Source organism: Lepidochelys kempii, chromosome 9, assembly GCF_965140285.1.
Source record: "Lepidochelys kempii isolate rLepKem1 chromosome 9, rLepKem1.hap1, whole genome shotgun sequence".
In the NCBI taxonomy this organism is placed as follows: domain Eukaryota; kingdom Metazoa; phylum Chordata; order Testudines; family Cheloniidae; genus Lepidochelys; species Lepidochelys kempii.
Genome location: NC_136388.1, coordinates 26,780,032 through 26,795,631, shown reverse-complemented (window position 1 = coordinate 26,795,631; position 15,600 = coordinate 26,780,032). Strand labels below are relative to the sequence as shown.

At 42.2% G+C, this 15,600-nt stretch overlaps 2 protein-coding genes across 22 annotated transcripts in view; one reads left to right on the top strand and one right to left on the bottom strand.

The window, feature by feature from the left end:
- The window catches only part of MBNL1 (muscleblind like splicing regulator 1), a 200,542-nt gene that overhangs the window by 47,667 nt on the left and 137,275 nt on the right, over window positions 1–15,600 (top strand). The gene's annotated exons all lie outside the window — the stretch shown is intronic.
- LOC140917251 (uncharacterized) lies at window positions 603–10,201 on the bottom strand. The gene is made up of 4 exons (XM_073359668.2): window positions 9,331–10,201; window positions 8,696–8,742; window positions 1,716–1,780; window positions 603–660 (listed from the first exon to the last, which is right to left on the bottom strand). Exons 1-4 carry the CDS (start codon window positions 9,911–9,913, stop codon window positions 603–605), a joined length of 753 nt encoding a protein of 250 aa, XP_073215769.2. The 5' UTR covers window positions 9,914–10,201.

Sequence of the window (15,600 nt, the reverse complement as noted above, 5' to 3'; positions counted from 1 at the left end):
ATATTTTGATTGGTGTCATTATTGGTAATTGAAGGAGTTTACTTAAAATATTTAGACAAGGTAGCTCTTCGACCAATACAGAATGTCTAAAGGGTCTAGTTGTGCTGGTGGCTCTGAAGTACTATATAGGCTTTAAAGGTCTGAGCCTGTTGAAATCCATGAAAAGACCCCCTTTAGCTTCAGTGGCCTGTGGCTCAGGACTTAATTTATTAAAATAATATAGAGTTAAGAAAAAATTATAAGAATAACTATTTGAAAAATATAAATTGTTTGGAAAGGTCACACTATTAAGCCCAAGTGATTCCACTGGGATGACTCATACTTAAAATTCAGCACATGTGTAAGTATTTGCAGGATTGGGGACTAAGTTTGTAAAAGGGAAAGGGCATATTGATAAAATGGCATTTTATTTAATTGGTCATTTTGTACTCTAATAAAAGTAAGTAAGTAAAGTAAATCCATTTATTTATGTCTGAATATTGGTGACATCACAGCAGAAGTTGTAGAAGCCTTCATGATCCATTGTAACTTTGAGCAGGTAACGATTCAGTGATTCTGCCACACAGCATGCATCCATCTCATTGCTGTTCATCCTCTGCTTGTTAACCCTCCACCATTTCTTTTATAATAGCTTTCTCAAGGTTATTTCCATCTTTACGCCTAATGGGACCAAAGTACATAAGTTTGCATCTGTTGATTTCTGAAATCCAGTTCTGCTTTTCTCCAATAATAGTTCTAACTGACGGATTAGTCTTTTTTTCCATCCAGGAGATACACAAGAGTCTTAGCCAGCACCGCATTTCAAAAGCTTCAGTCTTCTTCTTGCCAGCATCATTCCCGTGATTCACATCCATAAATTGCTATGGAAAACTGTAGGCTTTTCCCCACTTGCACCTTCATAGATTTTGACATGCCATGGTTTGTCTATCCTTTCTTTAAAGGAGCCTGCAGTCAAGTGAACATCCCTCGTCATCTTCTGATTTCTTTGGAATAGCCTCCTTGGTTGAATATATGTGAACCCAAATAATTAAATTAAGCTACTGCCTCTACAGCTTGTTCTTTAATAGTGATGTACACTTGCATCCTGTTTTTGTTAGTCCTGTCAATGTGCATGCATTTTGTCGTCATCACATTCAGGAATACTCCTTATTCCTCACTAACTGCTTTTACAGACTCCATCATTTGTTGCATTGCTTCAGTGGCAAAGAACATCATGTCATCAGCATATCTGATATCGGTTAAAAGGTATCTCCAATGGAAATCATAATGTACTATAGGGGTGGCTTTAAATTTTTCCCCTCAGCTCTTTGCCTTTGATGGACTTGTTGTCAAATGGATCCAGGTGTATCCCAATCAGAGCTTTAAGGAAGCAAAAAATACACTGAGGTTTTGACTCTTAGCAGTCATAGGCTACATCTACACTGTGGTCTAGGTGTTTGTTTCCCAGCTTATGTACACATGCTCATGCTAGCTCTCATTGAGCTAGCATTAGTATAAACAGTAGTGTGGTCATGGTAACACGGGCAGCAGCAGTGGAAGCCTGCCGTGTGTAAACCTGCCTGAACTCCGTGGGTATGTACTCAGCACAGCTAAGCCATGCTGCTGCTGCGGTGCTACCACAGCTGCACTATTCATACTCGAGAGCTAGTGTGAGTGTGTGTACGTAAGCTGGAAATTACATTCCTAGTTCATAGTGTAGACACAGCCTGACTTACTGTTGTTGAGGTTCCCCATGTATCCGGACTTCCACACCAATCTCTTCTCTCCCCAAAGGGGATTGCTTCAAAACAGAAAGACAGCATCATCAATTTTAAAAGCTCAGTTAATTATACTTGTTAAACAGTATTAGGCATCATCACCTTTGACTGAATTTTGATAAGTGTATTATACCACATTTGGGAAAACTCTAACAGGTGCTGGTATGACAAAGGGTATAATAAATGCAGTTATTCCATGCACAATGTATTTATGCTAATAAGAGACCTCCTATCCATACAGTATGCTGTAATATATCTGATACAATGTATTTATGCTGTGGATCAGTTTTCTGAGATAGGTACAATAAAAAAATTCTCTGTGGCTGCAGTGCTAGGAAAAGGCTACAAAGCTCCTTCCAGTTAAATCTTTCAGAGCCTGAATGGCCTGTCACAGGGTTTTCGCTGCACAGAAGCCTGACAAATTTTTAGCTGTGTGTAAAATAACTACTGCTATAATGGTGGCAACGCAGGCATACATTCTGGCCCCATTCCACAATATGAAAACAAGAGAAGACTCATTTAATTTAAAGGTTAACAAATTTAAAATGCATAAAATAAATGACTCTTTTATAAGACATATTCTATATTTATGGGACTCACTGTTATTATTGCGACCAATAGCTTTCATTAAAAAAAAAATTAGACACTTAGGACCCATTTCTGTTCTACCACAGAACAGAATTTAGCCCTTACTGTATCAGCTGTTACTAGTTTAGAGTAGATTACACAAAGAGAAATAAGGCAAATTAAAGTTTGAAAAACTTCTTGGCTTTTCTATCACTTCCAATTTTCTGCATAAGCACTGATATAATCAGTATTTAGAACCAACTTGTGATGGATAAATTACATCTGTAATTCAGTTTGTGTATTAGTGCATATTCAAAAGGTAATCTGCATTCAGATATCTCTGCTTGTCCAATACTCTGTTAAAATCTTCGCTACATTGAAATGAGTCAGGTGAGCTCTCTCAGGTTTATGCAGTTGTTATAATTGCACAGAAATATACCTGGGGCTGGAAAAGCATCATTGTCTTATGAGCACTGAATGATTGAAGAGACCAAATACAAACTAGCCTAGGCCTCCCAAACACTGCAGGAAACAAATGAATCTGATCCTTCCTATTTATTACATATTATTTTAGTGTTTATTGCGCACAGTTAGTGTACATTATGCTGTACAGAATGTAAAAATAAATACTTCCTCTTTACAATCAGCTCTGAAAATACACTTCATATATATATGCACAGGATGTCCAGTCTCAAAGTGCTACATATTTTTATTACAGAATACAAATTCCTTTTTTTGGCTGGAGCATTGATGAACTGTTACATAGAAAAAGTGAGTTTTAAGGGTTTATTTAAAGATGGTCATTCAATGCCCCAGAGGCGCAAGCTCCAAACATAAAGAGATGCATGGAAGAGAATGTGAAGGAGAGAATGGACGGTAGATATGAGTGAGGGATTTATGAGGTCAGCTTGAGTGGGAAAGATATATGAGGAGAGATGTATGCAGGGACAGAGTTTTCCAGGGTGTTAAAGGTGAGTACAGGAAAATTGAGTTTGATTTGGGAAGCAAGATGCTAATAAAGGGAATTCAAAGAAAGGAATAACAAATTCAGAGCCGTGGGAGAGGAAAATTATTTCAGCAGAAACGTTTTGAAAAGGCTGTGGCAGCTGGGATGAGCTGAGACCTGGACAGGCCTGAAAGAAAGAGGTTTTAGTTGTCACAGTGAGAGAGAATCAAAGTATGCACAAGATTCTTATTGGATGGGTTTATCTTAAGTAGCTCCCATGGGCCTTGTCGTCTTTATTCTGGAACACATAATCCTACCAATTAAGACATTGCCCCTTTTAAGGGAAAAGGAATTGAGACAAACCTCCAAGAGAGTAACTGAAGCACACTCATATTTTATCTTTTGTTGGTTTAGCCTGAAACAGGTCCCTTTTGTCAAGTTAAGTGGAATCCAATTAAACTGAAGGGTAGCTCAGAGGAACTCATGATATGGTTTATTGGACAGAGATAGTTCTCATGTTAATAAGCTTTTATTGCACTGAGATCAATATATGTGTACTACAGACTGGTAATACATAGCAAATATATAGGTACAGTGCAACCAAAGCCCACATCTGTAGATCTTTTTAGGTGACTGGACTAATATAAAATGCCGTTTAAAAGAACGGTACCAAGTGGTTTCAGCTAAAAGCCTGGCTAAAAGCCTCTTTAAATAGTTATAAATAGTGGCAGAACTGTAACCAGATTGTAAGGTGAATTCCAGCTTTTTGTTATTTTGAAATCTTGAGGAAAAAATAGCCATTCTTTTGGTGGTGATTACCCCAAAATCATGATTTGAACCGGGCTGAATGGTGTTAACTGTTGCTGGGCGGGGGGGAGAACTGGAGTTAAAAATCTTAAAATCATCTTTTTCAGCAAGGCTATTCGCAGATTGCACACCAGACCCTAGTGCACACTCCTGGCATCTTTATTAATTATTTGATGCACAAACAGGAGTTATTTGTGTTTTATGCAGTGTAGGTAGAACAGTATTTGTCACATGGAAAATAGCAAATTTGAAGAAGGAAATTTAACATTGAAGAAGAACGAAGATTCAGAGGGCTAGAAATCCAGCTGGGATATAACTAAATAGTTAAGAAAATCAGTGTACTCACCACGGAAATAGGGATTATTTCAGAAGAATAAGGAAAAGGTCATTATTGGATGGTTGAAGTGAAAACTTACATCTAAAGATAGACAGGATAGTTATGGAATCAAGATCAAAACAGTATTTATTGACCCTGGTTAAACGCCGTCTCAAATATTGTTTTTAGCTTAAGTCATATTCTCAGAGGATCTGAAAAGCAGTGTTGCTCTGAAAGGTTGCTGTAGGTTTGAAAAATGTCTGTTATCAGTATACCTTGCATCTGAAGATGATCTTGTTCTCACAAAAGAACAGCAGACTTTTGAGGTAAACTGATTAAAAAATAGTTAAATGAGTCAGGAGTCCATGAAGCAGAATGTAGTGAACTATCTGGATGATTACAAAAACGACAGGGCCCAATTTAAAACCCAGCATTTTTTTAATAAAAGGGAATTCAGGTAGAATGTTCACTCAGACCGTAGTAAATATATGTGAACTGGTTTTGTTCCTATTGAAATCAATAATACTTTTGCCATTGGGTTTAATAAGAGACAGATTGGGCTACACGGCATAAATTAGCATAGAAGACCAGTGAAGCAAATTAAATAAATGAATTTAAGAGACAGCTAGACATTCATATGAATAGAGGAATGGCGGAAGAGTACAGTGACCAAACCAAGAGATGAGGCCAAAATTGTACATCCATAGGAGATAGGATGCAGTTGCCACCAAATGGCTTTTTTCTATTTAGTAAAAGTACTTTTGTCCTTAGAATACAGTTAGGGGACAAACAAAAAATACCATTGTGAAAATGTTGCATACCTGCCTTTCCTGGCACTATTACTTTTCTTTTACAAATTCACTTGGTTGCTCAGTTTATGAGATCAGAGACTAAGATGTGTGCGATTTCACTTGAATATTACCTTCCTAAAGCCTTGATATTAACTGCCAAGCAAACTTAAATAGTACACGAGGTCAGGATAATTCTATAACATGTTTTGTGTTCAGAAATCTTAGGGTATCTCTACACTACGAAATTAGGTCGAATTTATAGAAGTCGGTTTTTTAGAAGTCGGTTTTATATATTTGAGTGTTTGTGTCCCCACAGAAAATGTTCTAAGTGCATTAACTCGGCGGAGTGCTTCCACAGTACCAAGGCAAGTGTTGACTTCCGGAGTGTTGCACTGTGGGTAGCTATCCCACAGTTCCCGCAGTCTCTGCTGCCCATTGGAATTCTGGGTTGAGATCCCAATGCCTGATGGGGCTAAAACATTGTCGTGGGTGGTTCTGGGTACATGTCGTCAGGCCCCCATTCCCTCCCTCCCTCCGTGAAAGAAAGGGCAGACAATCGTTTTGCGCCTTTTTTCCTGAGTTACCTATGCAGACGCCATACCACGGCAAGCATGGAGCCTGCTCAGGTAACCGTCACCCTATGTCTCCTGGGTGCTGGCAGATGCGGTATGGCATTGCTACACAGTAGCAGCAACCCCTTGCCTTGTGGCAGCAGACGGTACAGTACGACTGGTAGCCGTCATCGTCATGTCTGAGGTGCTCCTGGTCGCCTCTGTGAGGTCGATCAGGAGCGCCTGGGCAGACATGGGCGCAGGGACTAAATTTGGAGTGACTTGAGCAGGTCATTCTCTTTAGTCCTGCAGTCCTATTGAACCGTCTTATGGTGAGCGGGCAGGCGATACGGACTGCTAGCAGTCGTACTGTACCATCTTCTGCCAGGCAGGCAAGAGATGAGGATTGCTAGCAGTCGTATTGTACCATCTTATGCCAGGCAGGCAAGAGAGGAAGATGGCTAGCAGTCGTACTGTACCATCTTCTGCCGAGCAGCCATGAGATGTGGATGGCATGCAGTCCTTCTGCACCGTCTGCTGCCAGCCAAAGATGTAAAAGATAGATGGAGTGGGTCAGAACAAGAAATAGACCAGATTTGTTTTGTACTCATTTGCCTCCTCCCCTGTCTAGATCACACTGCAGTCACTCACAGAGAAGGAGCAGCGAGGTAAATCTAGCCATGTATCAATCAGAGGCCAGGCTAACCTCCTTGTTCCAATAACAACGATAACTTAGGTGCACCATTTCTTATTGGAACCCTCCGTGCAGTCCTGCCTGAAATACTCCTTGATGTACAGGCACACCCTTTGTTGATTTTAGCTCCCTGAAGCCAACCCTGTAAGCCGTGTCGTCAGTCGCCCCTCCCTCCGTCAGAGCAACGGCAGACAATCGTTCCGCGCCTTTTTTCTGTGCAGACGCCATACCAAGGCAAGCATGGAGGCCGCTGAGCTCATTTTGGCAATTAGGAGCACATTAACCACCACACGCATTATCCAGCAGTATATGCAGCACCAGAACATGGCAACGCGATACCGGGCGAGGAGGCGACGTCAGCGCGGTCCCGTGAGTGATCAGGACATGGACACAGATTTCTCTGAAAGCATGGGCCCTGCCAATGCATGCATCATGGTGCTAATGGGGCAGGTTCATTCTGTGGAACGTCGATTTTGGGCTCGGGAAACAAGCACAGACTGGTGGGACCGCATAATGTTGCAGGTCTGGGACGATTCCCAGTGGCTGCGAAACTTTCGCATGCGTAGGGGCACTTTCATGGAACTTTGTGACTTGCTTTCCCCTGCCCTGAAGCGCATGAATACCAAGATGAGAGCAGCCCTCACAGTTGAGAAGCGAGTGGCGATAGCCCTGTGGAAGCTTGCAACGCCAGACAGCTACCGGTCAGTTGGGAATCAATTTGGAGTGGGCAAAACTACTGTGGGGGCTGCTGTGATGCAAGTAGCTCACGCAATCAAAGATCTGCTGATATCAAGGGTAGTGACCCTGGGAAATGTGCAGGTCATAGTGGATGGCTTTGCTGCAATGGGATTCCCTAACTGTGGTGGGGCTATAGACAGAACCCATATCCCTACCTTGGCACCGGAGCACCAAGCCGCCGAGTACATAAACCGCAAGGGGTACTTTTCGATAGTGCTGCAAGCTCTGGTGGATCACAAGGGACGTTTCACCAACATCAACGTGGGATGGCCGGGAAAGGTGCATGATGCTCGCATCTTCAGGAACTCTGGTCTGTTTCAAAAGCTGCAGGAAGGGACTTTCTTCCCAGACCAGAAAATAACTGTTGGGGATGTTGAAATGCCTATATGTATCCTTGGGGACCCAGCCTACCCCTTCATGCCATGGCTCATGAAGCCGTACACAGGCAGCCTGGACAGTAGTCAGGAGCTGTTCAGCTACAGGCTGAGCAAGTGCAGAATGGTGGTAGAATGTGCATTTGGACGTTTAAAGGCGCGCTGGCGCAGTTTACTGACTCGCTTAGACCTCAGCAAAACCAATATTCCCACTGTTATTACTGCTTGCTGTGTGCTCCACAATATCTGTGAGAGTAAGGGGGAGACGTTTATGGCGGGGTGGGAGGCTGAGGCAAATCGCCTAGCTGCTGGTTACGCGCAGCCAGACACCAGGGCGGTTAGAAGAGCACAGGAGGGCGCGGTACGCATCAGAGAAGCTTTGAAAACCAGTTTCATGACTGTCCAGGCTACGGTGTGAAAGTTCTGTTTGTTTCTCCTTGATGAAACCCCCCGCCCCTTGGTTCACTCTACTTCACTGTAAGCTAACCACCCTCCCCTCCTCCCTTTAATCATTGCTTGCAGAGGCAATAAAGTCATTGCTGCTTCACAGTCATGCATTCGTTATTCATTCATCACACAAATAGGGAGATGACTACCAAGGTATCCCAGGAAGGGTGGTGGAGGAGGGAAGGAAAATGCCACACAGCACTTTAAGCACAGCACTTTAAAAGTTTACAACTTTAAAATTTATTGAATGACAGCCTTCTTTTTTTTGGGCAATCCTCTGTGGTGGAGTGGCTGGTTGGCCGGAGGCCCCCCCACCGTGTTCTTGGGCATCTGGGTGTGGAGGCTATGGAACTTGGGGAGGAGGGCGGTTGGTTACAGAGGGGCAGCAGTGGCAGTCTGTGCTCCAGCTGCCTTTGCTGCAGCTCAACCATACACTGGAGCATACTGGTTTGGTCCTGCAGCAGCCTCAGCATTGAATCCTGCCTCCTCTCATCACGCTGCCGCCACATTTGAGCTTCAGCCCTGTCTTCAGCCCGCCACTTACTCTCTTCAGCCCTCCACCTCTCCTCCCGGTCATTTTGTGCTTTCCTGCACTCTGACATTATTTGCCTCCACACATTCGTCTGTGCTCTGTCAGTGTGGGAGGACAGCATGAGCTCGGAGAACATTTCATCGCGAGTGCTTTTTTTTTTCTTTCTAAGCTTCACTAGCGTCTGGGAAGGAGAAGATCCTGTGATCATTGAAACACATGCAGCTGGTGGAGAAAAAAAAAGGGACAGCGGTATTTAAAAAGACACATTTTATAAAACAGTCGCTACACTCTTTCAGGGTAAACCTTGCTGTTAACATTACATACATAGCACATGTGCTTTCGTTACAAGGTCGCATTTTGCCTCCTCCCACCGCGTGACTACCCCCTCAACCTTCCCCCCTCCCTGTGGCAAACAGCGGGGAACATTTCTGTTTAGCCACAGGCAAACAGCCCAGCAGGAATGGGCTCCTCTGAGTGTCCCCTGAAGTAAAGCACTCTATTTCAACCAGGTGACCATGAATTATATCTCACTCTCCTGAGGATAACACAGAGAGATAAAGAACGGATTTTGATTGAATGCCAGCAAACATACACTGCAATGCTTTGTTCTACAGTGATTCCCGAGTACGTGTTACTGGCCTGGAGTGGTAAAGTGTCCTACCATGAAGGACGAAATAAGGCTGCCCTCCCCAGAAACCTTTTGCAAAGGCTTTAGGACTACATCTAGGAGAACCGCAAATGCCAGGGCAAAGTAATCCTTTCACATGCTTGCTTTTAAACCATGTATAGCATTTTAAAAGGTACACTCACCAGAGGTCCCTTCTCCGCCTGCTGGGTCCAGGAGGCAGCCTTGGGTGGGTTTGGGGGGTACTGGCTCCAGGTCTAGGGTGAGAAACAGTTCCTGGCTGTTGGGAAAACCGGTTTCTCCGCTTGCTTGCTGTGAGCTATCTACAACCTCCTCCTCATCATCATCTTCTTCGTCCCCAAAACCTACTTCCGTATTGCCTCCATCTCCATTGAAGGAGTCAAACAACACGGCTGGGGTAGTGGTGGCTGAACCCCCTAAAATGGCATGCAGCTCATCATAGAAGCGGCATGTTTGGGGCTCTGACCCAGAGCGGCTGTTCGCCTCTCTGGTTTTCTGGTAGGCTTGCCTCAGCTCCTTCAGTTTCACACGGCACTGCTTCGGGTCCCTGTTATGGCCTCTGTCCTTCATGCCCTGGGAGATTTTCACAAAGGTTTTGGCATTTCGAAAACTGGAATGGAGTTCTGATAGCACGGATTCCTCTCCCCATACAGCGATCAGATCCCGTACCTCCCGTTCGGTCCATGCTGGAGCTCTTTTGCGATTCTGGGACTCCATCATGGTCACCTCTGCTGATGAGCTCTGCATGGTCACCTGCAGCTTGCCACGCTGGCCAAACAGGAAATGAGATTCAAAAGTTCGCGGTTCTTTTCCTGTCTACCTGGCCAGTGCATCTGAGTTGAGAGTGCTGTCCAGAGCGGTCAGAATGGAGCACTCTGGGATAGCTCCCGGAGGCCAATACCATCGAATTGTGTCCACAGTACCCCAAATTCGAGCCGGCAACGTCGATTTAAGCGCTAATCCACTTGTCAGAGGTGGAGTAAGGAAATCGATTTTAAGAGCCCTTTAAGTCGAAATAAAGGGCTTCATTGTGTGGACGGGTGCAGGTTTAAATCGATTTAACGCTGCTAAATTCGACCTAAAGTCCTTGTGTAGACCAGGGCTTAGAGTGATTCATGCTACTTTGAAATCATTTTTCTGTCCACCAGATGGAATTTTGGAACTATAATACCTTTCAGACATTCTTTTAAGAAATAGGTGTATGGTTATATTTAACCAGTTAGAGACACTTGTAAAGGTTAGTGTTTACAATTCTTTGGTCACCGGTCACCTATGACAGCTACATATACTGCTAGCTGGGAGATATGACTTAAAGTAGCTATGAGTAATTAAACCATTTTAATGGGAGCGGTTTGTTGAGTGAGTCATGAGACAAATGTATCGAAGGATAATTTGTATGCAGCATTCATCAGTTTCTGTTTTAAAAACTTCTGTGTGTTAGACTATAGTATACAAATGATAAGTAATACAAATGATAACTTCAAATAAAAGATGAGAATAAAGCTGTTTTAAAATGATATCTTATTTGGGTCTGAAACACTCCTTGAAATGATGGTACAGAACCAGATTCTCAACTGGTGTAAATTGACATGGCTCCTTTGGAGTCAGTGAAGCTAAGTGAATGTAATGTAAGTGAATTTACATTAGCTCATGATCACATGCACAGTTCTGAATATCAGATGTGATATAAAAACACATCTGATGGTATCAAAAGGTATAAATCTTACTTCAATTTGAATGGGATATAATTTGGACTATACATGGTTCTGATTTTAAATTTTTTGCAAAAACATCTTAAATGTGTACGACTTCAGTTATCCAATAATTTCAGGTTTCAGAGGAACAGCCGTGTTAGTCTGTATTCGCAAAAAGAAAAGGAGTACTTGTGGCACCTTAGAGACTAACCAATTTATTTGAGCATGAGCTTTCGTGAGCTACAGCTCACTTCATCAGTGAGCTGTAGCTCACGAAAGCTCATGCTCAAATAAATTGGTTAGTCTCTAAGGTGCCACAAGTACTCCTTTTCTTTTTGCCAATAATTTCAGTTACCCCACATTCCCTGGTACTCAAAACACGTAATAAATGTTTATTAATTACATTTATTTAATTATCTGAATCTTGTTTATTCAGATTTAGGGCCTGATCTTGAGTGCTGGGCAATAGAAGTTGTTGTTTAATACTCCTATTACAGTAATGCCAAAAAGTCTCTGTCAGGATTGGGGCTCCATTGTACTCTATTTTATACAAACATAAAGAGACAGTACTTGTCCCAAATAATCTGCAATCAAAGGCTTCCAGTCTTGAAAACACTTACACATGAGAGCATATTTACTCATGTAAGTAGTCCCATTGAAGTCCTTAATTAATGAATTCAGTGGAATTACTCGCATATATAAAGTTATTCATCGGTTCTAATGTTTGCAGGATGGGGGCCTTCGGTATTTAGAACAAAATTGGGGTATAAAGAGTTTTCTTTTAAAAAAAAATCTTTGCACAGAAGGGAAAAATGTCATTTGCAGTTGCTGTGCATAGAATATTGAATGTACTAGCTCTGTTAATTAAGTCTTGTGTCCTGTTTTCAACATCTTTAAAAATCAGAAATTGGTATTTATCTTATGTTCATTGCAAAATAAATTCAACTAATCTTCCTTAAATCTGGATTTCTATAACTTTTTATACATTAACAAACTCACGCTACAGAGAGGTCCATAAGAGAGGTTTTTAAATTTTATTCCAGGATGCAAAAAAAAAAAAAAAAGATTTAGAGATGCTTATAGTTTTTGTGTGTCTGTACTTAACTCATCCCCCTGTCAGAGATAATTAAAACACTGATGTTCTGATAATGCCAGCCCCCCTGCCCATGTGTGTGTTCCAACAATTTTCAGTAAAAGTGGACAAAATGAATATATTTTGATATTGGATGAGACATAAGATGCAGGGGAAGAGGGAACTGATGAGGAAGCTGGGTGAATCACTTTGAAACCAGAGCAATCTGCACACTTGTCAGTTAGCAGTTCTTTGCAAATGTATTCTTATTGCAATTGTGGGAAAATACAATCAAACTGGAAGCTGTACATCATCTAAACCAGAGAACTTGCCTAGTAAAAATGGCTGGGTTAATTCTTTTTAAAATCCTCTAGAAGGAATATTTTCTGCGGTAACTACAGGCAGACAAAATAATGGCCTTTCCTTTTCTCTGTATTTTCCTGGGTCACAGTGGGCTCATGCTCCTTTTTCATTCCATGATGCTGTATTTCCCCATCAAATCACCCCTCTTCACTTTCCATGATTTAGCAACAGAAGGACTGATAGTCTGCAGACTAAATGCTGGTTCAGGACCTGTATATGGACTTGGCCTAGAAGAGCAGAAACTTCCATGGGAGGATAGATGAGGAATCATCTCTGCAAGGTCTGCTACCTTTGGAAGATATGAGCACAGTCTGAAAGTTCTGTCTTTAAAAAGGGTAAAAGCCTGGCTATATCTGTGTGTGGAAAGGGGGAGTAGAGGACAGGTGCTGAGCTGAACCTCCACTTCCAAGCAAGGCACTTACGAGGGAATCCCAGGGCTGGGGTTTAGGCCTGGTAAGTGGAAGCTGGATCCAGATCAGGTTGTGCAGTGTGCTGACGTAGGTGGAGGATCAGGAGTGTGAGCAGACCAGGGAAAGACAGCTGTCCATCTGCAAGGGCAGGCTGAGTGCCAGGTTGAACTGGTGATGAGAACCAACACTTCTGATGTTGGAAAGAGGGCTGGGACAGTGGAGGGCAGCTGGTTCAGAACCATTGCTGCTGCTGAAGATGTAATAATAATAATACCTAGCTTTTATATAGTGCTTTTACAGATGTGGAAACTGAGTTACACACAGGTGAAATGACTTGCCAAGGTTGCCTGGCAAGTAACTACTATTATACAGGGCCTTCCGTGAACTGAATCACCAGCACAGCACATACACAGATATCTATCTATCTAAAATGTGGTATACCATACTCACATCCTACTTGTATCTGACTGCTCTCTCTCACTCTGCAGTGACCTAGTTGTTCAAAGAAGTCTACTGGCTGCTTCATCCGTCCTCAGCAGCAGGATCATGGGGTAACCCAGGCAGTATCCTTCCATGTGCGGTATATTGCTTACCACTCTCTGCACCGTAGAGTGGGGATGCCTGCAGAATTTTGCCGTAGGAATTCAGTGCTTCTCTGTAAGTCACTGGGTGAATAGGATTGATGAAGTACAGTACCGCAAGTAAAGTTTGTGTGTAATCCTGGAACATCTGAGCAATTTGCAAATAAGAAGCTGTCCTAATGAAGTCCCAAGCCTGCACATTTTCTCAGTTTTTAATAAGTTTAGTTTAGGATGGAACAATAAGAGAGTATTTACTGTGCTGTTTTTAACTGAGAACATTTTGCTATTCAAGTACCTTTCTGTAGTCATATTGTTGTTAGTACTTATTATGTTCAAAGTGTTATATGAACACAGACTGATTCTGCTGCCATTTGAGTCATAGCGAGTCTCAGGATTGACCTAAGTGGGAGCAAGAACACATTACTTATCTAATGACTTCTCACCACAGATTTGTTTAGTAGGTTATTACTGTTAACTCCATTTGACTGAAGGGGAAACTAAGGGATAGAGGTGAAGTGACTTGCCCGAAGCCACACAGTGAGTCATTGTTAGGGTTGTGATTAGAAAACAGGAGTTATTGGGGCCTGTGCCTGTGCTCACACCGCTAGATCAGCCTCAGTTTTTAGTCCTTTAAGCTTTTTGAATCACTGTTAGTCATTTATGCACAGAGAAAGGAGGATTTGTGGAATAGAAAGCCCACAAATTCGTGTTTGTTACATTCTCCTCTTTATAATACTTCCATCTGTGAAAACTACGGTCATGTTAGTTCCTGGTGCCCTGGGACAGCCTTAATTATAATTAAAGCAAACTGCTGTTTGTGACTTTATATCCCATGCAAACCCTGCAACTTTCAAGTCTTCAGCAGTAGGATTAAGGCAGAAGAAACAACTCATTGTCAAAAAGAAAAGGAGTACTTGTGGCACCTTAGAGACTAACAAATTTATTTGAGCATAAGCTTTCGTGAGCTACAGCTCACTTCATCGGATGCATCATTGTCAAATTCTTTCATCCCATGTAGTAATGGAGGTGGAAATGGAGGCAGCTCATGATCTGATTTCTCTTTCTCCGGCCCTGTGAGGCCATGTACTTTTTTGTGGCCCTGCAAGTGGTAAGGATGATCCTGGGGCTGATCTAAGAGAGGAAGAATCTATTGTAATGCTCCTTTTGCACTTCTGCGGTTGAAGTTTTGCCAGCATTTCCATTATCAGCTCCTGTTTTCAGTGTATTGCATTTTAACTTCGTTTTGAAAAGGTTGCTGTGTGGCACTGAGTTTGCAGGCATATATCTTTATTATACGGAGCACCAGGGAAGGAATACTGTGTAGCGAAGTCAATCATCCAAAACCCATTGAAGTCAGTGGGATTAAGAACATAAGAATGGCCATGCTGGGTCAGACCAGTGGTCCATCCAGCCCAGTATTTGGTCTTCTAACAGTGGACACTGCCAGATGCCTCAGAAGGAATGAAGAGAACTGGGCAATTATTGAGTGATCCATCCCCTGTAATCCAATCCTAGCTTCTGGCAGTCAGAGTTTAGGGACACCCAGAGCATGGGTCCTTGACCATCTTGGCTAATAACTACTGATGAACCTATGCGCCATGAATTTATCTAATTCTTTTTTGAACACAGTTATACTTTTGGCCTTCAACATCCCCTGGCAACAAGTTACACAGGTTAGCTGTGCATTTTGAGAAATGGTACTTCCTTACATTTGTTTTAAATCTGCTGCCTCTTAATTTCATTGGGTGACTGCTGGTTTTTGTATTGGGTGAAAGGGTAAATAACACTTCCCTATTCACTTTCTCTACACCATTCATGATTTTACAGACCTCTGTAATATTCCCCTTTAGTCGTCATTTTTCTAAAATGTCCAGTCTCAGTCTTTATAATCTCTCTAATATGGAAGCTGTTTCATACCCCCAGTCATTTTTGTTGCCCTTCTCTGTACCTTCTCCAATGCTAATATCTTTTCTGAGATGGGACAACGAGAACTGCATGCAGCATTCAAGGAGAGGGTGTACCATGGATTTATATAGTGACATATTTTCTGTCTTCTTACCTAACACTTTCCTAATGGTTCTTAAAATTGTTAGCTTTTTTGACTGCTGCTGCTGCACACTGAGCAGTTGTTTTCAGAGAACTATCCACTCTGACTCCAAGATCTCTTTCATGAGTGTTAACAGCTGATTTATAACCCATGATTTTGTATGTATAGTTGGGATTACATTTTCCAATGTGCATTACTTTGCATTTGTCAACAATGAATTCATCTGCCATTTTGTTGCCTAGTCATCCAGTTTTGTGAGATCCCTTT

Excerpts from the sequence above, each read along its gene's own strand:
- LOC140917251 (XM_073359668.2), bottom strand. The coding sequence starts at position 9,913 with ATGCAGAGCTCATCAGCAGAGGTGACCATGATGGAGTCCCAGAATCGC. Across the intron at positions 8,743-9,330 it reads AGGCGGAGAAGGGACCTCTG|CTGCATGTGTTTCAATGATC; the intron begins GTGAGTGTACCT and ends TTTCTCCACCAG. Across the intron at positions 661-1,715 it reads CATGGGGAACCTCAACAACA|GCGTAAAGATGGAAATAACC; the intron begins GTAAGTCAGGCT and ends TGGTCCCATTAG.